This window comes from Juglans regia, chromosome 1, assembly GCF_001411555.2.
Source record: "Juglans regia cultivar Chandler chromosome 1, Walnut 2.0, whole genome shotgun sequence".
Taxonomy (NCBI): Eukaryota; Viridiplantae; Streptophyta; class Magnoliopsida; order Fagales; family Juglandaceae; genus Juglans; species Juglans regia.
In genome coordinates, this window is record NC_049901.1 from 684,561 (window position 1) to 712,389 (window position 27,829).

The following is a 27,829-nucleotide window of genomic DNA, read 5'->3' on the forward strand; positions in this document are numbered from 1 at the left end:
AAGCATCCCAATCCAATAACATGCCATACTTTTCCAAATCTTTAAACCAGATGAGGGCTTTACCCTGCATATGTGCATTAAACCCATTCTACCAAATACACTAATTTCCTCGTTGTCCTAACTCCATTCATATGCAAAATTCGACACATGACATTATGTAATACAAGAAATTAAAAATAAATGATATTAAATTCTTAAAGAGCTACTTTTACGTTGCAATCATTCTGTTCTCTTACTACTTGTGTTAAGGTTTACAATAAGGTACGGTTTGAATATTGAAATAATATGAGAGGATTTTAGATGAATATTAAAAATTAAATAAAATATTATTTTTTAATATTATTACTATTTTAAAATTTAAAAAAATTATAATAATAAAATAAAATAAAACACTTTCACCATTCAACCTGTCCAAATTGAAAAGAGAGAAAAAAGAGATATGTACGTACCATCTATCTACCAACTCTTTCGACGATCTATCCCTCCCTCCCTCTTCAATCTTTTATTGCTTATGCACCGTGCGCTTCGATGTCCAGCTGGAGAGCCATGGCGATCGTGCTTTTCTTCTTCGCGCTCGTTTCTTCAGCGGCTATTCAATCATCGGAATCCAAGTACATAGCTTACAACACCACTCAAAGAATCGTCCCCGAAAAAATCAACGTCCACTTGGTCCCTCACTCCCATGACGACGTCGGTTGGCTCAAGACCGTCGATCAGTACTACGTCGGCGCTAACAACTCCATTCGAGTACCCCCCTGCTACTTTTTTGTTCTCCCTCCTTAATCTTTTTTTTTTTCTTCTTTTTCTCTTTAGTTCCGACTACTTTTACTGGCCAAAGAAAATTAAATTTGGGGTTGGTGGAGTAGGGGGCGTGTGTGCAGAACGTGTTGGACTCTGTGATTTCGGCTTTGTTGGACGATAAGAATCGGAAATTCATTTACGTTGAGATGGTAAAACTCCTGAAATTTCGTAATTTGTTTTGGTTTTTTCTTTTGGGTTTCTATTGAAGGTAGTAATTTTTACAGTGCATGCAGACTATTGTTGGGTTAACTGATTGTGGTTTAAATTGCTTTCAGGCGTTCTTTCAGAGATGGTGGAGACAGCAAAGTGAGACTATGAGGGTTAAAGTCAAGGAGCTTGTCGACTCTGGTCAACTTGAGTTCATGTATGATTTTCACAAACTAATTGATATACCAGTTCTTTCTTTATGAATTGAACTTTATAATATATGAAAATCCCCAATTTTGATAGAAGTTTGTGATTATTTGGTCTCATATGGTACCTTTTTTTTTGGTTTTTTGATTTTGAAGAAATGGAGGTATGTGCATGCATGACGAGGCCACTCCTCATTACATTGATTTAATTGATCAGACCACTCTAGGGCATCAGTTTATAAAAGATGAATTTGACAAGGTTCCTAGAGTTGGTTGGCAGATTGATCCTTTTGGGCATTCTGCTGTGCAAGCTTACCTCCTCGGTGCAGAGGTATGCATTTAGAAAATTTGAAGCTCTTCTATAGAGTTTGTTGCTTCTAGAAATTTACTTTCTGTTGCAAAATAATAATGGTTAGCCTGGAAACCATAATAGAATTGGATCAAGGTCCAAGGAGGTAGTCATGCGGTGTGTGTTTGCATGAGCATCATCTTCCTCATGTGCCTGAATTTCTGTTGCAGTTAGGCTTTGATTCCCTCTTTTTTGCTCGAATTGATTATCAAGATAGAGCTAAGAGACTAAATGAAATGAGTCTCGAGGTTGTCTGGCAGGGTTCCAAGTCCCTTGGTTCATCTTCCCAGGTTAGGGACATGATGTCTTTATTCTTTTAGCCTTTCCTGTTGTTTGGCATGAGAATTTATAACGTCTTTTATGCATTCTAATTTGATGATGTCCCATGCATTCTTCTGACTTCTTTTGCAAACTTCATATGCAGATATTTGCTGGGATATTCCCCAGGCATTATGACCCTCCTGATGGTTTCACATTTGAGATCAACGATGTTTCTCCTCCTATTCAGGTTATTTTATACTTTTATTTTTATGTTTTTGTAAAAGTACGGCTGCTACTCCTGAATTTTTTTTTTCTCTCGAACTCATATTGACATAATATTGTCTATTGAAGGACGATGTTCTCCTGTTTGACTATAATGTTCAAGAGCGAGTCGATGCCTTTGTAGCTTCTGCTTTCGCACAGGTTGACATAATTTCAAGGTTTTGTCTATAGAAGCAATGAAAATTAAGAGTTTGAATCGGTGTTAGTTTTGATATTCAGATTCATGGGTAATGTTGATCAGTTGATGTAAGATCCAGTTGAATGGTCATTTTATTGTTCCATCTCAAGTTCAGGAAGTCATTGAACTTATTATACTTCACCAAGTATCAATAGAAGTTCCTTATTATCAACTGGAGTTTTTTTATATTTTTATATTTTTTTATAACTCTATGGTTATTGCGGATAGATGATAACAGGATCTTTTACAGGCTAATGTAACCAGGACAAATCATATTATGTGGACCATGGGGACAGATTTTCGTTATCAATATGCAAACTCGTGGTTCAGGCAGATGGATAAGTTCATTCATTATGTGAATGAGGTACTATATAAGCCTCATTGAAGATGATCATGTATTTCATTGTGTTATGTGGCTTCTTAGCTGTATGCAATTGTTTCTTTGGAACATTCTTAGGATGGGCGTGTCAATGCATTGTATTCAACCCCATCCATCTACACTGAGGCAAAACATGCAGCAAATGAAAAATGGCCTCGTAAGACTGACGATTTCTTCCCGTGAGTTTGTTATTATCATTTTGGCATTAAAAATCTCTCTCTCTCTCTCTCTCTCTCTATTTTTGATAACAAGATCAGCTTTGTTTTCTGACTTTTGCATCTAAACAATGAATCATATTCAGGTATGCAGATCATCCAAATGCCTATTGGACTGGTTACTTCACAAGTAGGCCAGCCTTGAAAGGTTATGTTAGGATGATGAGTGCCTACTATCTGGTAGATCTTGTTCACGTTTTCTTTCTTTACAAAGTGATTCTATCATGTCCTTCTAGGCTTTCTTGGCACGTTCTAAACATGTAAAGCTGCCTTTTTTTTTTTGGTTCTACAATAGGCAGCAAGGCAGTTGGAATTCTTCAAGGGCAGGAGTAATTTCGGACCAAACACTGATGCACTAGCTGATGCTCTTGCGATCGCTCAACATCATGATGCTGTTAGTGGTACAGAAAGAGAGCATGTTGCTGCTGATTATGCGAAACGATTGTATATGGGCTATGCAGAGGTGCATCTTAGTTTGATATCCAAAAATATGATATGACTTTTGACCTTGCAAGTTTATTGTGAATGTTTAATAATTCCAGTTATAGTTCTCTACAGACTGAGAAGTTGGTTTCCTCTTCACTTGCTTTCCTGGCAGAATCGAGATCTAGTCGTAGACAGGTGAACCTAGTCACAAATTTTCAGCAGGTATTGTACTATTGGATTATTTTCTTTCTTTACCTCAAAACTTGTATGCACATGCACTCTGTTATATATTACGGCAGAATAATCATGTTATAGTAGCTTATATGGTTTGACTAATTTTTTTTTATAAGTAATAAGAAATTTTATTGACAAGTAAATAGCCATAGCCCAAGTACACAAGAAGTATACAAGAGAAAACATCTAAATACAAGTTAGGAACTAGAATAGGCTAAAAGCAAATCATGAAGTTTCTCTATCTTCAAAGCACTACCCATTCCTTTCCTACCATAAGCACCACATCAAACATGAATTAATCATCTTTCATATGATACCAATGCGATGACTCCCTTTAAAACCTTGTAAACATGCTAAAAGATCCACCACTTGCTTAGGCATCACCCAAGCAATACCTGTCCTACCAAAAGCCTCATCCCACAAAGTCTTAGCCACCTCACAATGAAGAAATAAATGGTCAACAGATTCACCATCTTTCTTACACCCGAAGCACCAATCCTCAACAAATAATCCACGCTTTCTCAAAATATCTGTGGTCAAAATTTTTCCAAAGGCACTCGTATCTCTCTCCCTTGCATGTCCCCCCATCGTCTTTTCATTTCCGGCGCTTCTGGCTGGAAATTTTCCTAACCTTTTCTTATGCTCCTTTCCGTGTTTCCATTTTCTAACATTTTCTTCTTTCCCATTTTGTATCTGTGAGAGAGAGAGAGTGCGTTTGTCTTGTGAGCCCTTAGTGTGAGGTGGCGCAACCCTAACACCGACAACTCCATTGGATGTGTCGTCTACACAGAAAGAGTTGACAGCGGCCGACGAATCTTCTAGGAGTACTCTGGTGCTGAGATCTTCTCCGGCGACGGAGGAGAGAAAGCTCTGTTCTCATGTTGTCGGAAATGAGGCCAGCTCCATTGCCATCTCGAATAGAAATTGCCGATCATACACTCTTGGACCATTGGGTTGCGGTTGGGCTCTGTTTTTACAGATAAACCACGCAGATCCTTCTTATTCAGCTGTGTTCCTCTTGGTTTCCAACTATTCATCTGCCTCAGATCTGCACCAAAGGCTTGCTCTCATATATTTTGCATAAACATTCGAGGGGAATGAAGATTGGGAAGCCCCTGCATCTGAAATCGAAGGTTTGAGATTAATATGGGTCAGTTGGTGCGCTTTTGGGTGGAACCGAAGGCTTTTGAGATTTTACCAGAAGCATGGAGGTCCTTGTTAAAAATTGTGAAGAGAAGCAGAAGGGTTTAGAGGTCTGTAGCTATGGGTCATAGTGGTATAGGGTGGCTACAGTGGAAGCAGTGTTACAGGCTAGGTGAAATTTGGAATTCACAAAACATTTGCGCGAAGGAATCAGAGCCTTCATGGGTCAACGACGCTCCAACGTGCATGGTAGGTATCTAACTGTCACCGAATATGATGGAGGAGGTTGGCGGAGTGATGTAGTCATTCCTAAAGGGTATGAAGGTCTAGGTTGGGAGAAGTTTGCTGTTGAATTACGCAGAGCCGCTGCTATGTTTTTCTCCATTCATGTTGATGTATCAAGGAGGGAAAGCCAGAAGAGGACATTTGGTCATGAGAACATGAACTTGGAGTTGAAACAAAAAGACCCAAGCACAACCACTGTGGCAGGCAATCATATGCGGCAGCTCTGAAGATGGGTCATGCTTCGGTGACTCAGTTTGATACCAGGGGCAAGAAGGGGAACTGTGAAAGTGGTTTGTAGATCACGCAAGCTCAGAACCAGTAGAAGGAGTACGACTCCTTTGAAAAAGAGGAGTATGGCAGTATGGCTGAAAAAGAGATGTACAATACATTAAAGGAGATGGAAACCCTACTTGTCGAGGTCTGAAGGAGATGTAGGGTCTGTCGAAGTTGCACATAAAGGGTCACCAGAGGTGAAGGAACTTGATGTATTGTCGAGACTTGTTGCCAACCCAAAACCTCTAATGGTGACATGTCACCATTGGAGAGAACCAATGGAGTTGTTGAGGATGTACGAGATTTGAATGCAAGAGATGATGGGGGGAAAATATGGGTTTGTCGTTGGTGCCTTGCGAGGATGAATGTTTAGGGCTTGGTGTACAGTTGAGAGCTGTGTCTAAAGAAGATGTTGTCCCCTTGTTATCTCTTCCTTTGTTAAACAATATAGTTGGATCATCATCGGATTGAGTTTTGCAAAAGGTTAATGAGACATAACAGTGTGTGGGGATTACATATGGAGGATTTGACAACCAATTCATAGCACTACTCACTGCAATTGAGGTGGGTCACTCGCTTGAAACAAAATCAAGATTTAAGAATGGTAGGGAGTTAATGCATCTTTCTTGGGCAATCAACTACGACGCAAAGGGAAGTAGTGCAAGTCGAGGGAGGACTAGAGGGAGGGCATAAAGCCTTCCTCCGTCCTCGTAGGATTGTTCGGGTGGAGTATTAATTGGGTGGGAAACAAGGGGTTGAGGTAGTTACAGTGACTTGCTTTGCTTTGGGGAGGCGTGTTTTGTCCCAATAGGGCTTGGTGTATATCGGATAGGTTTCTAATTTCTCCCTTTGAGGCGATGTTCACTAGGAGCTCTCTATTATGGGCTTGATGTTCTCTCTTGTATACACCCAGCGTACTTGGTTACGCCTATTGATATTAAGATATTTTTACTTATAATTATAATTGTTTTTTTTTTTTTCTAAGGACACCAACCAACAGAAAAATGCAACCTTACTAAGCACCTTAGATCTTCAAATGCACTTCCAAGGGATTTTATGGGCACATTGACAAGTTAACTCCTTATACAAGGAGCTAACCGAAAATTTGGAATTTCCTGCGTGAATCCACCACAAACTATCCTCCCTTCCCTAAACAATCTTTTGTCTTATAATCTTCCAAAAAAATCAGAAACGATATTCACTTCCCAATCATGCACATCTATAATGAAATTTACATTCCATTGGAGATTGTTGTTTAACAAAATAAAGGAATCAAACGCTGGAGCTTCTTGATCACTTGCAATTATGAATAGGGAAGGATAGACACTCTTAAGAGCCATATCCCCACACCAAATATCATGCCAAAAACTAATCCTTGTCCCATCACCCACCTTGTATTTAAAATGATTGACAAATTCCCCCCAACCAATTTGAATAGACTTCCACAAACCTGCCCCATACACTCTTAACTTCTTTAGAACACCAACTCCCCCACAATCTCTTGTATCGAACATCAATATTATTTCACCAAAAAGCATCCCTCTCAAGGTGATACCGCCATAGCCATTTCCCAAGTAAAGCTTTGTTGAAAAGTCTCAAATTTTGAATCCCTAAACTATGAGCAAACCTTGTTCCAACTTACTAAGTGAAACTTTGGTTCCTCCCCATAACCGCCCCACAAAAAATTCCAGTAATTCCTCTCAATTATATTAGCCACCCCTACAGGCAAAGGGAAAAGAGAAAGAAAATACGTTGGAAGATTAGACAACGTACTCCTAGTCAAAGTAATTCTTCCCCCTTTAAACAAATATATCATTTTCCAACCAGCCAACCTCCTCTCAATCTTCTTAATCACACCATCCCAAATCATCAAAGATTTATGAGGAATACCCAAAGGAAGACCAAGATATTTCATAGGTATCAATGAGACCTTAACCCAAAATATTAGTCAAATCCAAAATATTCAAGACAGAACCCACTTGAACTATTTTAGACTTAGATAAATTAATTATAAGACCATAAACAACTTCAAAATATAATAATAGTGCTCTCAAAGAGCGAAGATAATCCTGATTAGCCTTACTAAATATTAGAGTATCGTCAGGAAAACAAAGATGTGAAGCTTTTATGCTGCCCGGAGACTCATCTCCCACCAAAACCCCCGACAAGAAACTCCCATCCACCGCCGCTTCAATCATTCTACTCAAAACATTCATAATAATAACAAAAAGAAAAGGAGACAAAGGATCCCCTTGTCTTAAATCTTGTGAACTACTGAAAAAACCAACCGGAGAACCATTCACCAAAATAGAGAATTTGACTGTCGAAATGCAATGCTTGATCCACAAACACCACTTCTCTCCAAAACCACATCTCTTAAGTAAGTATAAAAGAAACTCCTAGTTAAGATGACCATATGCCTATTCCAAACTCTCATTAGCTATTAAAACCGAATCAAGAATTTGTCTTCTTCTCACAAATGCATTGTGAGATTTGAAAATAATATTTTCCATCACCACATTCATACAGTTAGCTAGTACCTTAGAAATAATCTTGTAAATACCATTGACCAAACTAATAGGCCGAAAATCCCTCATTTCCACAGCCCCCACCTTTTTAGGAATAAGTGCAATAAATGTAGTATCAAGATTTTTCTCAAATTTCGTAAACAAATGAAATTCAAGAAAACCATCATAATATCCTTTCGCACAATGTCCCAACATGCTTGAATAAAAGCTATAGAAAAAACATATGGGCCCGGACCTTTATCCCTCGCCATTCCTCTAACCACATCAAGTACTTCCTCTTTTTCAAAAGCTCCATCCAACCACTTTGCACTAAGCTGGTCAGTGGGCTCAAAAACCAGCCCATCCAACTTAGGTCTCCAAGAGTATTCATCCCGAAAAAGATTTTCATAAAAATTCACAATACGTTCCTTAATAGCCAAATGATCCGAATGAATACAATTACCTGCATGAAGAACCTCAATGGCGTTATTTCTTCGATGAGAGTTTGCCATTTGGTGAAAAAAGTCGCCTTCCTTCAACCAAAGAGTCCGGGATTTCTGCCTCCAATAAATTTCCTCCATAAGAGTAATCTTCTCTAAATCAGCAACCACTCCTCTTTTTCTCTTCTTATCCTCAACTGAAATCTCCCCCAACAACTCCCGTTCCACCAAAAACTGCAGCTGTTCCAAGAGATGCTTCCTCTGACTTTCCACATTACCAAAAACCTCCACATTCCATTTCTTCAAGTCTTGTTTTAAAGTTTTGAGTTTTCCAGCCAAAATAAAACTTTGAGGTATCAGAAAAATGGTATGAAGAGCACCAAATCCTCACCCTATCCACAAAACCATCATCCTCCAGCCACATATTTTCAAATTTAAAGTACCTATGCCCTACATTAAAGCCCCCACAATCCAAGATAATGGGGTAATTATCCGAACATAACCTCAGAAGCTTCTTCTGACATAAATCAGGAAAATGAGCTTCCCAAGAAGAAGAAACCAAAAATCTGTCCAGTCTAGACCATTCTCTCCCATTAGACCACGTAAAGTCCCCACCCGCCATAGGTAAATCAATAAGGTCCAGCTCAAAAATAAGATCTGAAAAAACTGCAATTGCAGGAGAAGTATGAGAATCCCCCATACGATCACTAGGAAACCTAGTAGTGTTGAAATCCCCCACAAAACACCAAGGAAGATCCCACCAACAGCAGAGACCCGCCATTTTGTCCCACAAAATTCTCCTACTACCATCCAAATTAGGGCCATAAACACCCTCAAAAGCCCATTCGAAACCATCATCCACATTCTTAAAATGATAAGCCACCAAAAATTCTCCCACATAATGTTCTATTTATTCCATAACTGTTCTATCCCACATAACAATGATACCTCCCGAAGCCTCGTTCAAAACTAATGCAACCCACCCCACATAATGACAACTCCACAAACTATTTATAATAGTTTGATTTAATAAACTTCAATTTGGTTTCTTGATAGCAAAGTACATCAGCCCTCCACTTATGGATTAAATTTTACCTGGAGACGTTTTCGAAAATCATTTAGTCCCTGAACATTCCAAGAAATAATTTTTGGGAGATGCTTTGAAGACATAATGTTCTTTGGGAGAACTTACGGATTACCTCTTTGGTACTTTGTGTTTGTGGGCCAAGACTCTTGTACTGAATGATGAAACTTTTCAGAATTTGTATTAGCCTCTTTTTTGTTTTCTAGTGTGTAATAGGTATTTCCTTTGTGTACGTCCTGTGTATTTGGGTTTTGCCTATTCTTAGTAATAAAATTTCTTATTAACTATAAAAAAAGAAAAAACACAGTTGGCAGCCCTCTCCTTGCCTTTGCCTCTATACATGCTCCCTTCCCTAGCATTATAGTAGAACACAATAATCTCTCCAATTCCCTCACCTTTTTTGAAGTAGATCTAGCAAATGATGGTTGACTAGCCTCAATAGTTGTAAGGAGAGCTCTGAATTCTTCCTCAAATCCATCGTAGGAGATCCCCACACAATCTTAATCTCATCCACCTTTCTCAAGACCTAATAAGAGGAAAAATTAATCCATTCAATACCTGGAGGAATAGAATGTCAAAACACTCAGGAAATCAAGAATACCAAGAGAATATTTTTGGAAAAACAACTCAATGTGTTCAGCCCACCTTCATTAACATAAAAACAATCTATACACGAAAGTATATCCATACACGGAGTCTAACTGATTCCTAATATTCAGCATCTATACCTAGTAAGGTAATTTGTACAGCTAATATTAACAGAGTCCTAAATTGTATAAATTCCTAAAATTGTATACGGCAACATCCCCCCTCAAATTGATGTGAATTAGCAACAATTTGCCAACAAGAAATTGATGATGCTGTCGAGTCATTGCTTTGGTGGACACATTGGCCACTTGGAGAGATGAAGAAATGTAAGGAAGAGATATCAGCCGACTCTCCAAGGTATCTTGAATAGAATGACAATTAACCTCAATGTGCTTGGTGCGCTCATGGAAAACGGGATTGGTGACAATCTGAATAGCACTAGTATTATTAGCATGAAGAGGAGTAGAATTAGTCTGAGGAAACCCAAACTCCTCCAGAAGACCACATAGCCATACAATTTTAGAACAAGCAGTAGATGATTTAGAAACACAATCTTGTTTCTTACATCTCCAAGAAATTAAGGCATCACCCAAAAACATATACCAACCCGTAGTAGATCGACGCGTATCCGGACATCCAGCCCAATCAGCATCACTGTAGGCAACAAGTTGAAGAGATGAGCTTGTAGGAAAGAATAATCCACAAGTAGGCGACCCTCAAAGATAGCGGATAATGCTGCGAACTGCAGCAAGATGAAGGTACCGAGGAGAAGACATAAACTGGCTGACCTGATGAACGGCGTAGGAGATGTTCGGTCGAGTAGTAGTCAAATAGATAAGACTTCCAACCAAGCACCGACAGAGAGTAGGATCATCCAGAAGATCCCTTTCATCTTTCCTATATTTGACATTTACCTCTATAGGTGTATCAATAGAAGAAGTGTCCTCTAAATCAGCCAATGTGATAAAATCTTGAATATACTTATGCTGGTTCAAGAAAATACCATTGGCCCGATGATGAACCTCTAGTCCCAAGAAGTATGTGAGCTGACAAAAATCTTTCATATGGAAAGTTGCATGTAACATCTTCTGAAGCTTAGTAATCAAATCACAGTCGGTGCCAGTAATGATAATATCATCCACATAAACCAAGAGAAGAACTATACCCGCATCAGACGTGTGGAAAAAAAGAGAAGAATCATATTGACTTTGTGTATAGTTGAAGGTAAGAAGTGTACTACGAAACTTCTCAAACCAGGCCTGGGGAGCCTACTTTAGCCCGTATAGAGAACGCCTCAGCTTACAAACATTATGAGGAGAAGAAGTAGTCATACCAGATGGAAGCTTCATGTAGTTGTCACATTGAAGAAAGGCGTTCTTCACATCCATCTGATGCAGTTGTCACGACTGTGAAGCGGCAATAGCTAAGATGGTTCGAACCATGGTCATTTTGGCAACAGGAGCAAATGTCTCCTCATAGTCAACCCCATATTCCTGTTTGTTACCCATAGCTACAAGACGAGCTTTGTATCGATCCAAAGACCCATCAAAATGAAGCTTTACAGAGAAAACTTATTTACTCCCAATAGGATTGACTGTAGGAGGACAAGAAACAATATCCCAAGTATGATTCTTCTCAAGTGCTTGAAGTTCCACTTGCATTGCATTTTGCCAACACTCATGTTCCATAGTCTGTTTGTAGCACGAGAGAAAGAAAATAGAGGATAAAGTAGCCACAAGAGAGACAAGGGAGGAGAAACCATACCGATCAGGGGGTCGAGAAGGGCGAGTAGACCGGCGAAGAGTGGCGGAAGCAAGAGAAGAATAAGGTGCAGGGTCAAGATCGTGAGGGGGCACAAAGGAAGTGGAACAAGACTCATGTCGACTACGTCTTTTATACACAAAACCAGGTTTGAATCTTTCCACAATTGTCGGAGAATCAGAAAAGTTAGGCAAAAGAGATAAAGATGCAGATGGCAACTCAACATGAGATGGAAAAAAATATTAATTTTCAAAGAAAACCACATTCCTAGAAACCCGTATACGATGAGCATGAGGATCATAACAAACATAACCCTTTTGGTGTATAGCATAACCAAGAAAAGCACACTTAACAGATTGAGCAGTAAGTTTATGTCGCTCATGAGGAGTGAGATATACAAAACAAACACAACCAAATGTTCGAAGATTAGAATATGAAGGAGAATGGCCAAATAACTTAAAGAAAGGAGAAACATGATATAATGTAGGAGAGGGTAAACGATTGATCAAATAAACCGAAGTAGAAAGCGTTGCACACCAAAAACGAGGAGGAACAGATGATTCAAGAAAAAAGGTTCTTACCACATCAAGAAGGTGACGATTTTTCCTCTTAGCAACACCATTTTGTTGCAGTGTCAAAGGATAAGAATGCTGAGAGGTGATCCCTTTATTTTGAAGAAAGTCTTGAAACTCATTAGACATGTATTCTCTGCCAGAATTAGAGCGCAAGACCTTGATGTTGGTAGAGAATTGAGTCTCAAGAAGTGCAAGAAAGCGCTTTAATACTTAAAAAAATTCAGCCTTGGCCCGTAATAAGTAAACCCAAGTAAAGCGACTAAAGTCATCAATGAAAGTAACAAAGTACTTATAAGCGCATGAGAAACAACATGTGCAATCCCCCAAACATCACTATGAATAATATCGAAACATAGTGAGGCATGAGATGCATGATGAGGAAAAGGGAGAACTTTACTTTTGCCAAGTTTGCATGATGTATAATCAAAAGAAAGATTAAGAAAAGAACATGTTTTATTTCCCAATAAACCAAAATTAAACAAAGTATGAAGTACATCGAAGTTTGGGTGGCCTAGACGTCTATGCCACATCTTATTTCCAGAACCAATAACATTACATGCAAAGGAAAGTAAAGGAAAACTAGGAACTATGGTGGAAGGAAAAACGTGAAGAGGAAAGAGTCGTCCCACTTTATTCCCCTTCGCGATCATCTTCCCTGATACTTGATCCTGCACAACACAACCAGAACGAGAGAAATGGACATTACAATTATTATCAACCAATTGACCAACAGAAATAAGATTTGTGGAGAGGTTAAGTGACACAAAAACATCAGTTAAGGAAGAGGAAAGATCACCAACAACACTAATAGGCAGAGAACTTGTTAGGGACCTCGGTCAAAGTCCCTAAACACTATGATCTCCACGCCTAGGATGTCCTTTAAATGACCGAAAGTCCGTTCCTCTCTTGCTTGATTCTCGAACAATGGTCACAAAGATGACAACTTTGGTAAGGTGAGGTTATGCGTTTAGGCTTGAATTGGTGTATGGAATGGTGAAAAATGTGGTAAAGTGTTTGGACTACAATGGAAGTAAGGGGCGCACAACACTAGTGGGAAACTAGGGTTGGCACCACTTGGACTTTGGGTTTAGATTTTGGAAGATGGTGATGGACGGCTAGGGTTTAGGATTAGGGTTTTGGAATTAGGGTTTAGTGATGGACGGCTAGGGTTGGACGGGTTGGATGTTTGAGTGATTTTAGGAAAGATTCATAAAATCTTGGGACTCAATATGGAAGAGGATATGGCCAGTTATGGGAAAGGATATAGTCAACTAGGGTTCCTAAATTATAGGAACACTAGTATGGCAAGTGGAGTGGGCAGCTAGGGCAAATCCAAATTAGGCAAGTGGTAGCCGAGTAGGACTTTGCACCAAGGAGGGAAGTGTATTTCGGCTAGGGTATAGTGGATGAAGCAAAGCAATTATGGAAAGTTGACTAACACTAGGGTTGGTCGACTTCTAGGGTTTATTGGATTTAGAAGAGCAAAAATGTGATGAACACCAAGAACACAATGAAGAACACTCGAGACCAAAAGCATAAAACACTTAAGAACTTGAATGAACAATAGTGATAATTCAACACTTGATTCATGAATTGCACAAGAATTGAATAAACCTCATATATTGATAAACACAATTTGGATTCACGAATTGCACCAAGTTGCAAGAAAAAAATAAATGAATTACACTTATTCAAATAATTGCAAAGTGTGATTCTCTCTATGGGATTCACGAACTTCACCCAAAAAGCCCAAGTGCAAAGGCACCGTTTATGATCTTTCAAACAATAATCCTCTCTCTAGGGTATTTGCCAAAAAATTCTCAAGCAATGGAATGATGTCCTATTTATAAGCAATACAAGTTGGAAACCCCCAATAGGTCTATTGGAAATAATTAATTAATTAAATTAAATAAATAGACATGATAGTGGCATGGACCAAGCTTGGTCGTGGCATGCATGGGTCCATGGTGGGCTAGGATGGTGCATGGTGGTCTTCGGGCTGGTCCATGGCTAAGTGGTGCTGCATGGTTTGCTGATGGTGAGCCATGTTGGTGCGCTACATGGCCCAGGCTAGTGGCCTAGGTGCCAACTCTGCATGGCCCAAGCTAGTGGCTTGGGCGTTGAGGATGCAAGGCATGGGTTGGAGCCATGAGTTGGATGGCATGCTTGGTGGGCATGCCACTGGCATAGCCTGCAAGGCACGGGCTGGAGCCGTGCGCTGGATGACATGCTTGTGGGGCATGCCACTAACCTCGCTGGCATGCGGCAGGGGTTGTGCGTGCGTGCGCGCGCGCGGGCTGGTTGTGTGGCGCATGGGCCTGCGCACTGGAACGCGCATGAGCTCAAGGCATGCAATGCCTCGAGCATGGGCACGCGGTGCAGTGTTGCACGCATGAGCGCGCGACGCATGCTTGCACGCATGAGTAGGCACTCACTAACCTCGCTGGCCCGCATGTTGGGCGCCCAATGTGTGCCATTGCGCGGGCCAAGGCATGCATGCATGCTGGGCGCCCCGTGCATGTCATCCCACGAGCCAAGGCATGCTTGTGGGCTAGCCAAGGTGCATGTCCCCACCATGACTAGGGCATGTGCGGCATCTCTAAGGGGTCTAACAGAACTGCCATTAGCGGTGTTAATATTTAAATTGCCATCATAATTTCTGACACTGAAAAGAGGAACAACAGTATTGGTCATATGGTTAGAGGCTTCGGAGTCAAAATACCATTGCTTAGAAGAAACTTTAAGATTACCTAAGAGCCCAAAAGCAGAAAAAAACAGAAATGATCATCTGTTGTACCATTTCAAGAGTGAGGGTGGTCGGGTTTGCTAAGGTTGTAGGAGCAGGAATAGGAATAACCTGTGAGACAGCCGGCAATGCAGCAAAACTAGTGGCACAAGTGGAGGCATGATAAGTAGTACCCTGCTTCATTTCAGGTCGAATGAGACAAGCAGAGATGATATGACCCTGTTTCTTGCAGTAGTTACAAAACTTCTTGGGGCAATCCCAAATATGACCAAAAGCTTTACAAGAAAAGCATTGGACAACATGCATGTCTTTACCCTTATTCCTCCCCCTGTGCTGTATAAGCCACAGAAATAGGTGCACTAAAATTAGCTTGATGTTCCATGGCAGCCTGAGTTACAATACGCTGCTCCTCACGAAGAAGTTCTCTCAAACAAGCATCCAAAGATGGTACACGATGATGATTCATCATATTAGAACGTGCAATTTCAAAATCGGAACAGAGCTTCATCAAGAATTGATCTCTCTTGCTTGTTTCATGCACTGCCTAAACAGTAGAAAGAGTTGCAGCGGAAACATTAGCATAAACAATATCTGAATAATCAGCCTAAAGATTTTGAAAACCAGAAAAATATTCCTCAATTGAGAGACTTCCCTGTGTGAAATTAGCCATCTCATACTCCAATTGAAAACGCCGAGCTGTGTTGTCTTGATTGTAAACCTTGTTTAGATAATTCCACATGACAGCGGCAGTTTTATAAGGCCTCAGATTGAGAACCAGGTGAGGCTCAACCGAGCTAATTAAGGATCCAGGTCATAACCCAAGCATCCTTGATTTCCCACTTAGACAAAGCCGCTACATCTGTAGGTGCGGGATCACTCCCGTCAATATGACCCCACAACTCTTTCCCTTTGACAAATAATTGAAACTGAAACTCCCAAGCGGAATAATTTTTTGCCAGTAAAACGAATATGGAACGAGTCTAATTTATCGGATGACATGATGGAACCAAGAGTAAAATCTCCAACTAGAGTGCTGAAAACCAACATGAACAGAAAGTGCTGAAAAAAAAAAAGACAAACCAGGAAAACTGTAGTCGGCCCACCTTCATTAATGTAAAAACAATCTATACACGGAGTCTAATTGATTCCTAATATTCAGCATCTATACATAGAAAGATAATTTGTACAGCTTAACAGAGTCCTAAATTGTATAAATTCCTAAAATTGTATACGGTAACATGGAACATAAAGGATCATGAATAGATTCTTCATCATATTCAAACATCTCACCAGATTCTCAAAACACATATCCTTCCCCTCCAGCGAGAACCATCTACTAGTTAGAGTTTTTGAACTGGGTACAAGGAACCCCATAAACACTCTTCTTGATGAACCCAGGGGCATACGCCCTCAACCCCTCACTGCGATCACCCTCTTCTACTATCTCCCCCCTTATGACTTGCCCTGAGCCACCATAACTTTGTTGCGACGAAGAAAATGAGGGACCCGACTCCTCTCTAATCTCCTTAAAGAGAGATTCATTCTTTCTAACCAAGGAAACTGAAGAAGACGTCGCCAACCCTACCACCGGAAAATACCTCGACACCAGAGTACCCCTAGAAGAGTCGCCGGATGTAGTCAACTCTTTCTGTGTTGACAACACAGCCATTGGAGCCGTTGATTGTTTGGGCTGAACCACCATGTGATTTGGGCTCTTTGGTGTTGATTCTTTACCCACCGCTTTGCGGGCCTGACCTTATTTCCTTTGTCCAGCCCAATAACATCGGTATTATTAACAACATTAAGCCCAATAGATGCCTTAGACTCTCGATTCATGACCTAAGCCCATTAACAGGCCCAATGCCCCTTCTACCTTCTTCAGCAAAGTTTTGAACTTCTCCTTTGTCCAGCCCATTACAATTTGAGAAAGTTGTAATGATTAGATGAGATGAGATGAGATGAAACACTTTCACTATCCAAAGGGGGCAAAGTTTGTGGATGATCTTATAAGTAGTTCATATTAATTCCATCTTTCTTATGCTTGCTTATCAAAAAAAAAAAAAAATTCATCTTTCGTATGCTTATCTCCTGCAACATAAACTCTGGGTTTATTTCATGTTCACTTTTTTTGTGAATGTGAGCATGCACTTTATCCTAAAATACAGTGCCTTAAAAAATGTTTGATATATAGAATAAACAACCAGATCTATAAATTTAGATGTTAGTATCTGTTGGGATGGAATGTGTTATGTAATTATAATAACTCCCCTCCACAAACTTATCATGTATAAGAGTGTCATTCAAGTATTCTAAGAAGATATTCATGAAAGGCAGAAAAAGGTCATTGAAATGCTCTGCTCTGGCTTTCATGCAAAACTTTTCGTGAAGAGTACAGATATGACTAATTATGTTTATAGTCATTCTTGAATTTCATTCAACACTGTAGTTGAGAACCATTTTACTTTTTTTTAGTTCACATAGTTTCAAATGTTCTGCTAATTCCTGTCGCATGGAATTTCATACTTGGCAGTGTCCTCTTCTTAATATAAGTTACTGTCCTCCATCGGAAGCTTTATTGTTGGATGAGAAAAGCATGGTAACGTATCATTTTATTTTAAATTATTTCACTTTCCCTTGCATTAAAGATTAGGCCCGGGATCTTGGATATTGTATGTCTTCTTATTTTCTATCTCTACTGCAGGTGGTTGTTGTTTACAATCCCTTAGGATGGAGGAGGGAGGAAGTAATACGAATTCCTGTGAGTGCTTTAAATCTTCAGTGTTCTCTCTCTCAAAAATCTCGTTCCTTAATAGGTTTCATCAATTGCTCCACATTTTTTTATTATTCTATACATTTTTGTTCATCCTTTGTATATCTTAATTGCGATTGTATGTGTGGAAGCTTCTTTTCTTAAGCTTAATGATTCTGATCTTTGCACCTTATCGATATTGCTCCGTGTCACTTAAAGCACCCCAAATAGTTCATGGTGATAGGTTTCACATGACATAAAAATCAAACCTTTATTTGATAAGTTTCATTGTTTTATGTGACTATCTAGAAATGAAACGCAGTTGCTCTATGTATTCACTCGGTTAAATGTGTGCACATACAGCTCCTCCACATAAATAAAGATACTAAAAAACATTTACAATTTCAATTTACGTGAGGAGCTGTGTGCGCACGCATGAACGTAATATTGAATAGCACTCATTCAAAATCATGTACAAATTCTTCTCTTTATAATTATAGCTATCACTAAAAAACATATAGTAAAAAACATAGCACTCATTCAAAATCTTAAGAATTTAAAGTTCAGTTATATTATAGCTGACTGCAAATTGAACTTGCTACAGGTTTCTTCTGAGAATGTTTTTGTTCATGATTCTGATGGGAAGGATATTGAATCTCAGCTCCTACCTTTATCAAATGCCACTTTGAGTATAAGAAATTACTATGTCAAAGCATATACTGGTAAATCCACCAATGGAGCGCTCAAGTATTGGCTTGCATTTTCAGCATCTGTATCACCTCTTGGTTTCAGCACTTACATTGTCTCAAGTGCAAAACAGACAGGTTAGGCACCTGTTTTCAGTCCAGTACATATTCATAGAAAAGGAGGACTACTTAAGGAAACCATGGTTCCAGGTTACTGACATATAATATTACGTTCCATCTTCCCATTTTCTGAAATAAAGGTCCTAGTTCCACCATTTCAATGGTATACACATCAGAAGGAAGCACAGATAATACCATAGAAGTGGGGCAAGGCAGTTTGAAGCTACTTTATTCTGTAGACGAAGGAAAACTTACTCGTTATGTTAATAGCAGAAATCAGGTATACTCTGTTGTGGATGGTTTTGTTTCACAGTGCTCTGATATACTGTTGATTTGACTTTGTCTTTGCCCTGGGTTATGTTGCATCACAGTATGCTTTGAAGCTTATGATCTAGAAATTGAAAAGGACGATTAAGTTTAATTATCGTGCTATCATAGGTTGAGATGCTTTTTTTTTTTTTTTTTTTCTCTGTATGTTCTTAAATGATGGATGTATTCTTACAACTTTTTATATCACTCCTCCCCTCATTACTGTAGGTCACAGCATTAGCTGAGCAATCATACAGTTATTACTTCGGAAATGATGGAACTGATAAAGATCCTCAGGTAGGCAAATCTAATATATCAAAGCTTAAATTTATTGTAAGATCATTCTATTTCTCTTTCTTCATATCTAGAAAGAAAGCTGTGAGATTTATCATCATTTTTATATTTTTGCCTGTCTCTGAAGGCTTCTGGGGCATATGTCTTCCGCCCGAATGGTACATTTCTGATAAAACCTGAACACCAGGTAATCATGTTCTCTCAATATCTTACAAATTTTAAATTTATTAATAAACATCTCTTGGCATAAATATTGCTTAGAATGCCTGCTTGATTGCAAGTCAATATTATGCTTGTTCCAGGTTCCTTTAACTATTTTCCGGGGTCCAATATTGGATGAAGTACACCAACAAATCAGCCCATGGATATCTCAGGTTGTTTACTTGGCAAAAGAGTGTGCACACAGTGATGCTCCAACTTTTGTCTTAAACCTTATTATTTTTACCTCTGAAATATACAGTGCCTTGATTTGATTATCTCATCCAATCAAATGATAGTGAAAAATCATTGTCTTCGTCTAAAATCATATCTAAAGAGCTTGGTGATGATGTCAAATGTGTGAAGATGCAGCTGCATATCTTTTACATTAGAGTTATTGAGTCTAGAGAGAAACGCCAACATGCATGGCTTGAAGGTGCTCTTGCAGTAGTACATCTGTCGGGAGAACTATGGCAATGCAATACATCTGTTGGATGGGAGTGCCATTTACCTAGGTTGTTGTGGATGGTAAATAAGAGCTGTAGACTGGTTAATGGTTAATGGTTGATATGGACTTGATCAGTTGTGTATGAACTTCTTGTTTTGTATGATTCTGTGGACTGGTTAGATGGTGTTTCAGAAGTCTGTGGAGCTGACTTAGGCTTACTTCCATGGTTGTCTTCAATTTAGTTGTATTTTTGTGAGGGCCACAGGTGAGGGTTGTTTGAAGAGGCTGAAAATTATGTGTAGCTGTCTCAAAATAGCCATAATCGAAAATGCTGCATGTGGTTTCACCTGTGAATTTTCAGCTATTATTTCTTGTAATTTTGTTGGTAATTATAGAAATGTGAGATAAAATACCCAAGTGCTTTAATTAGTTCTATTATTTTTAGGGGCCATTAGACTAGGAAAATTTCCCCTTAAGGTGCACTTGAGGAAAACTCTTTGCTGAGGGCCTGTGCACCCCCGGGATTAGTTGGGAATTTATTTCCGGACACCCGGTGTCAATAATTTAAAAAAAAAGAGATCAGACAGTTGTATTAGATCCTGATACATTTATATACTACTTTCTTTCTGAATATATTTTTGAACAATAACATTATGCATACAAAGAACCAGTTTTTTCCGCCACCTACAGATTCTTTTGCCTTCCACTTCTATAATATAATACTGCTTGTGTGCACAGATTACCAGAGTATTCAAGGGAAAGGAGCATGCTGAAGTTGAGTTCAGTGTAAGTTAACCTCTATTGTAAATTGATTATTTTTGCATTTTTGTGTGGCTTTTATGTGGCTGTGAAATCATTTGATGTTTGATTTGTTTATGTGCATGACTTATAGATTGGGCCCATACCTGTGGATGATGGGATTGGAAAAGAAATCACAACCCAGATTAGAACAACAATGAAGACCAATAAGACATTCTACACAGATTCTAATGGACGTGATTTCGTCAAACGTGTATGTCAATACTTACTATCTGCTGGGATTTGTTTTCTTGAAGTAAAATTTAGCTGCATTACTGATGATTGGAACGATGTGAATTCAGACTAATACTTGTATCTTCTGCATCTTACTGCCAACACTTCTTGTCTCTTGTTTTTTTTTTTTTTTTTGGGGGGGGGGGGGGGGGAGGAATAACTAGAATACGTGAACTTAAGATCTTTATGGTCATTAAGAATGAAAATTTCAATGGAGATATTTGGAAGAGAAACTTACAGGTAAGCTAGATTGAAAAGAATGCAGAGAGTATTATTATATTATTAACCTTTCTTTTGCTTTAACTTTATACTTCTAATTGATTTGCAGGTTCGAGATTTCAGGACAGACTGGGACCTGCAAGTGAACCAACCTGTAGCTGGAAATTATTTCCCGGTATGTTTCTTCCCCCCCAGGAAAATGGTGGAGACTTTTTTTTTTGGAGGGGAGGGGGGGGAGTAAATATGTTAATCTCATAAATAAACTATGCAAACATCAGTGCAACCTGCTCGTACTGGATTAACAAATCAATAACTCACAAAGACAGACAAAGAATAAAACAGTGATAAGCTTATAAAAAGAAATAAAACACTGATAAAACAGTGTACAGCCTTAAAATTCTTTGTTTCTCATTGGATTTCATTTGAACCATTTAGTTTCACAAAACAGATACCAATGTCTTTTGAATGCTGCATCACTGACAAACATAAGAAGAATCTGAAAAAATTATGGAGCTTCTGCAAGGGTTATTCTGCAAAGGCATTAATCCTTCAAATAATGTTGCAATATCTCCTATTGCTGTCTTCACCAGAGCAAGCGCAAATACTTGGAAATAAAACTTGCAAAGGACCATATTCTCTGTACTCTTCCAAATCCCTCAATCATTAAGGCTACACAGCCACCGCAAAAATACGCTGTCATAGCCTCAAACCCAGTCATGACATAGCGAAAACACAACCATGACAAAGTGACCACAACCATCCACCTCATTATCATTGTATGAGGCAACCACATTACTGATGTGTGAGGCTGCCACGTTTTAAAGACACATGGCTGGACCCAACCAATTATAGAACATCGGTAAACCAAGCACCTCCAGCCAAACATGCCCTTTTGAAGGACAAACAACCAAACCCAAAGATTTGGCTACACCAACGACAAAGAGAGACAACAGAGTGCATGCACAAACCATTGAAATCCACACACTACCTCATGACTCTGACTGAAACCCAGACACAACCCATAAACCTGATAGATCCATCCTGTTTGGTTTGGGAACTGTTGCAGTGGGTTCTCGTAGGGAGAAAATGCTGCCTTCTTGGCGAGATTGATTGATAGAGGATGCTGGAAAATTTTTAACACATGAATTTTTACTTTCACATTCCATCTTGTTATCTACACTTCCAATCGACTTGAAAATGTGGAATGATGAAGAATTTGGGAAGATTGATGATCAAAGGAAGATTCTTTTTGAGGATCTTTCTTGCTTTGATGAAAAGGAGACTGTCAGGGTTCTTTCGGATGAGGAGAAGGCAAGGAAGCATGTTGTTGTGGCTGATTTGGAAGAACTTACTCTCATGGTGACAAAAGTCTCAAGCCCTTTGGTTGAAGGAAGGGGACAAGTGTTCCAAATTTTTTCAAAGTGGCTAATTCTCATAGAAGATTTAATGCCATAGAGGTGCTGCATTCGGAAGGAAATGCTCTTTTGGACAGATCTGAAATTAAGGAACATGTTGTACAGTTTTTTTATAAACTTCTTATGGAGCAATTCCCTTGGAGACCTAAGTTTGATGGGTTGGCTTTTGACTTGATTTACCAGTCGTGTGCTGATTGGTTGGAGAGGATGTTTGAAGAGGAAGATGTGCATAATGTGTTTAGAGGAATGGACAATGATAAAGTACCGGGACCATATGGATTTTCAATGGGTTTTTTTCTTCTTTTTAATCCAGGTTTGTTGGGACTATTGAGGATGTTATGAAGGTTTTTGTTGAATTTCATTCGTATATGAAATTTGAGAAAAGCCTTAATACAACTTTCATAGCTCTTATTCCGAAGAAGGCCGAGTCTGTGGAGGTGAAAGATTTTCGTCCCATCAGTCTTGTGAGTGGAGTGTATAAGATCATCTCGAAGATTCTTGCCAATCACACAAGCATCGTTATGGAGAAGATTGTTTGGAAGCCACAAAATACATATTTTAAGGGGTGACAAATTCTTGATTCGGTACTCATTGCAAATTAATGTTTGGATAGTAAAATAAGATCCGGTGTTCTAGATATTCTCTACAAACTAGATATGGAGAATGCCTATGATCATGTTAATTGGGACTTTTTGGTTTATATTCTTGGTAAATTTGGTTTTGGGGAGAGGTGGTGCAATTGGATGAAGCATTGCATCACTATTGCTAGATTCTAGTGCTAGTTAATGGTACTCCAGAGGGTTTATTCAACAGTTCCCGTAGTTTAAGACAAGGAGATCTTCTATCTCCCTTTCTCTTTGTTTTAGTTATGGATGTGTCGAGCAGAATGTTGGAGGCAACGGTGGATGGGTCTTTTTTGTCTGGTTTTTCAGTGGGTGGTTCTTCATTTGGGAGTGTCAATGTATCTCTTCTTCTACATCATAAATCCAAGGTAATATAGGATGGTTTTATTGAAAAGATCGAGAATAGATTGACTGGTTGGAAAATGATATATCTATCTAAAGGGGGAAGAATCACTTTAAGTAAGAGTACTTTATCTAATCTCCCTATGTATTTTATATCTTTTTTCCCGGTTCCTGCTGGTGTGGCTAATAGAATGGAAAATATCTTTCGCGCTTTCTTGTGGGGGAGGCTTGGGAGATGAGAAAAAGTCCCATTTGATTAAATGGGACAAGATTTGTACCCCTCTATCTTGTGGAGGTTTGGGGATAAGAAAGCGAAAGCCGAGTATTTTTAATAATGCATTACTTGGGAAATGGTTGTGGTGGTACCATAAAAAAAGAGATGCTTTATGAAGGATCGTTGTTGATGCTAAATTTGGGAGAATTTGGGGAGGTTGGAACTCAAATGAAGTGCAAGGAGCGTATGGTGTGGGAGTATGGAAATTTATTAGGAATGGTTGGGAGGGTTTCATTCGTAATATCATATTTGTGGCGGGTTGAGGAACCAAGGTTAGATTCTGGTTGATGTTTGGTGCAGAGATGTTGCTTTAAAGGAGGTTTTCCCTTCTCTTTTCAGAATTGCATTGAATAAGGAAGCTTCTGTAGCTGAATACATGGACACTTCGAATGGCCTGGTGCGGTGGAATGTGAGATTCATTAGAGCTGTTCAAGATTGGAAAGTGGTGGATATTTCTGATTTTTACAGTACCTTGTATTGCATTGAACTTGGAGTGTGGTGGGGACGATGAATTGCTGTGGATTCACCCCGGGAACAAGAATTTCTTAGTCAAATCCTTATACAATATTATGTCAACCTATTCATCTGCTCTTTTTCCTTGGAAGTGCATTTGGAAAAGCAAAGTGCCCCCAAAAGTTGCTTTTTTTGGTTGGCTGGCCTCTCATGGGAAAAATCTGACCATTGATAAGTTGAGGAAGCGTGGTATTTTTATTATGGATTGGTGCTTTATGTGTGAAAGGAATGGTGAATCGGCGGATCATCTTCTAGTTGGTTTGCTTACTTGCCTTTTGAGGAATGAAAAATGCTAAATGTACTTAAGAAAAGCTTACAAAAAACTTGCTTCTTCACATGTCAGTTATTGATATATTGAAAATCATAAAATTTGAAATTCAAAAAAAAACTAACAAAATGAGTCTTGTAAGTAAAAGTGTAAGTAAAATTGTAAGTACACGCAACACTACTCTTTGAGGAATACATGGTCTAAAGCACCGAGTGTCTTTTGAAAGCATGCAAAGAGAACTCTCTATACATAATCTTAGTTTGATTTTTATTTTGATGGCTCCCTTGCTTAAAAAAGTTTTCTTGTTTTAATCCTTCTCTGTCATTCCAGATCAATCTTGGAATTTATGTGCAAGATAGCAGCAAGGAATTCTCGGTATTGGTGGACCGCTCAGTGGGAGGAACCAGCTTAGTGGATGGCCAAATAGAGCTGATGCTCCATAGGTTTCTTATATCTTTCACTGCTTTCAACAATGATCAATTATTCTGTACTTTTATTCTATGGTTATCCATTTGACTTGTATAATTGATTTCTTGTATTGTCATGATCTCAATATGCTTCTCTGTTCCATAGGAGGTTGCTTCATGATGATTCAAGAGGTGTCGGTGAGGCATTAAATGAAACAATTTGTGTCTTAGACAAATGCGAAGGTTTAACCGTAAGCTATCTAACCATTTTGCATACAAACATGCGATAGTCTATCATTATTTTTTCCCACCTGCTCATGTTGTCATGTGGTCAGTTTGGAAGGATCTCTACTAGTCATGGTTTTTGGATTCTGTATATCATTACAAGACATTGCCTTCCGGGCTTTTCCCAGATAAATTTATTAATTTATGCTCAATTATATAACAGAATGTCAGACTGTCTTCTGTTTGGTTTCAATTATTGATCTATGGCCATATTGCAGATCCAGGGGAAATTTTATCTCAGAATTGATCATATAGGAGAAGGTGCCAAGTGGCGTCGGGCAGTGGGCCAGGAGATATACTCCCCACTTCTCTTGGCGTTTACAGAGCAGGTGAAAGAGAACTCTTGACTTTGACTAGGTGCCATGGCCACAGTCTTAAGTGAACAGTTTTTCTTTTCGCAGGACGGAAATAATTGGATAAACTCCCATGTATCTTCTTTCTCAGCGATTGATCCTTCCTATGCTTTACCAAATAACATTGCAGTGATAACTCTCCAGGTAATGAGAAAATTCATTTATGAAAACTTTTTTTTGACAAGTAACAGATTATATTTACTTATAAAAAAAAATAGAATAGGCATAGCATGAATGAGTACACAGGATATATACAAGAGTTTACACCTAGTTAAGATAAAGAAATAGAAACAAAAAAATCATGAAAATCTAGGCCATTACAATCTGCGGCATTTGCCCATAGGAACAAAGTTTTAACCAAGAACAATCTAATCTCCTCCAATGTTCGCGCCTTATCTTCAAAAGTTCGATCAGTTCTTTCCTTCCATAGGCACCAAAGAATACATATAGGAACCATTTTCCACACAACTGTGATTTGTGGAATTTCGCCCAAATTCTTCCAACTAGCCAGGAGTTCAACCTATGTAGCAGGCATAACACAGGCTAACTCCAATCTTCTAAAGACATCATCCCATGGCGATCTAGCAACCTCACAAGATGATCCACAGTCTCACCATTCTTTCTGCACATACAGCACCAGTCCGCAACAGTCAACCGGCTTTTTTGCAAGTTATCCATAGTCAAAATCTTGCCCAAAGTAGTCCAAGCGAAAAAAGTTCGCCTTATTTCTCCAAGTACTTTTCCATGGAAAGCTATTGTGCTGCGGATTGATGAGGGTCTATGAAAACGTTTTTCCATAGCGAAAATTTTTTCTATGAAAACTTCTTGCAAGTTCCCTCCCATTAATGTTTAGGAGAAGGAGATAAGTATAATTTTCTTAATTTCTTGATATTTCAGGAGCTTGAAAATGGAAAAGTACTTCTTCGGCTGGCTCATTTGTATGAGGTGTGTCTATCTGCTTATATGGCTAAAATTGTTGCCTCTCTGAGTGTATACCAACTTAACAAGATTTTCTTGGTTAACCTTAAGTGCTTTGAATAATGGATTTATCAACAAAATTTGCTTTTTAAGTTGGTGTATTACATTGCTGCATGTGGGTTCCTTATTGTGGAATGAGTCACGATAATACTTTCCTATTGAAACCATGATTTGATGTCATTTTTTTATCCAACTTTGTTGTTTTTTCCATGCTTATGCACCTATATGCACACGTGCTTGGGATGCGTGCATCTCTGGTGTCCTTTGGTCTATCTTGTCAGCATGGTCAGAAAGTTTTAGGTCCCGTTTGTATATCTAGAATATCTCAGTATATCTGTATAATAATGAAATTGTTTGAATTAAGATATTTTATTTAGTTTTGAAAATGAGAGAAAAAGTTGAATAAAAATATTATAATGTTAAAAAATTATTTAAATATAAATTTTTAATATTATTTTTATTTTAAAATTTAAAAAGTTGTATTATTTTTTATTTTAGAATTTGGAAAAATTATAATGATTAGATAATGATTAGATGAAAAGGTTAAAAATTAAAAATTAAAAAATATTTTGTATTTAGTGACGTTTGGGAACTAAAATTTGAGAATACTTTAGAATAATTGTATTGCCAAATGGACCCTTAATCTCCTACCTAACATCATTTTGCAAGTTTCTTCATTCGTCTTTTATTGAGAACTGTTTTTGCACTTTCGCTGTTGAGGAACTTTGAATTGGCTATCGCCGGAAGTCGAGGTAGCCTTCTGGCACTGTTTTGAAACTGTCTAGGTCTTGCAAAAGAAGCAAAAAATGGAACACGTTGCCCTGTTTCGACAGTTTTAGTTGAATATTATCTGTGTTTTGGTATTCTACTCATATGCCTCGGTGGGTATTTGATGTGTTCAAAGATTGGAGAGGACAAGGACTATTCAATGATGGGTAGTGTGGAGATGAAGAAGCTGTTTCCAAACAGGAAGGTAAGTACAATATTGTGCATGACTCTAAAACTGCCCTAATCATTGACAAACCTGCCTTAATTCATATGTTCCTTTTCAGATAAATAAAGTGACAGAGATGAGTTTATCAGCCAATCAAGAAAGAGCTGAGATGGAGAATAAAAGGCTTGTCTGGAAAGTGGAAGGCCCTGCGGAAGAACTCAAGGTGGTAAGGGGAGGACCCGTTGACCCTGTAGAGCTAGTGGTGGAACTTGCCCCAATGGAAATCCGCACTTTCTTTATTGACTTTGATTACCTCAAAATGTATGGTTCCTGAAGCAGAAGCTTTTGCCTATGTATTCGGCCGCGGGTAACAGAAGATCAATTTTATTTTTATTATTGTTAGAAAAATTCTAAATGAAAGCTGGTTTTATTTTCTACACCAGGCATCGGTCTAATTTTTCTACCTCACGTTTCGGTTTGAAACAAAAAACCTACGCACATC

At 38.7% G+C, this 27,829-nt stretch overlaps 1 protein-coding gene across 1 annotated transcript; it reads left to right on the forward strand.

Annotated features, from left to right (window-relative positions):
* Positions 1-446: 446 nt before the first annotated feature.
* On the forward strand, positions 447-27,764 carry LOC109001289 (alpha-mannosidase At3g26720-like). The gene is made up of 29 exons (XM_018978507.2): positions 447-747; positions 867-950; positions 1,077-1,165; positions 1,311-1,485; positions 1,674-1,793; positions 1,928-2,011; positions 2,116-2,187; positions 2,475-2,588; positions 2,682-2,782; positions 2,905-2,998; positions 3,114-3,281; positions 3,377-3,466; positions 17,411-17,476; positions 17,582-17,638; positions 18,234-18,453; positions 18,576-18,715; positions 18,973-19,041; positions 19,166-19,225; positions 19,341-19,412; positions 20,423-20,470; positions 20,577-20,696; positions 21,045-21,110; positions 24,701-24,813; positions 24,944-25,028; positions 25,281-25,391; positions 25,464-25,559; positions 26,313-26,360; positions 27,298-27,366; positions 27,446-27,764. The coding sequence occupies exons 1-29, from the start codon at positions 529-531 to the stop codon at positions 27,659-27,661; spliced, it is 3,066 nt and encodes a 1,021-aa protein (XP_018834052.1). The 5' UTR covers positions 447-528; the 3' UTR covers positions 27,662-27,764.
* The last annotated feature ends 65 nt before the right edge of the window (positions 27,765-27,829 follow it).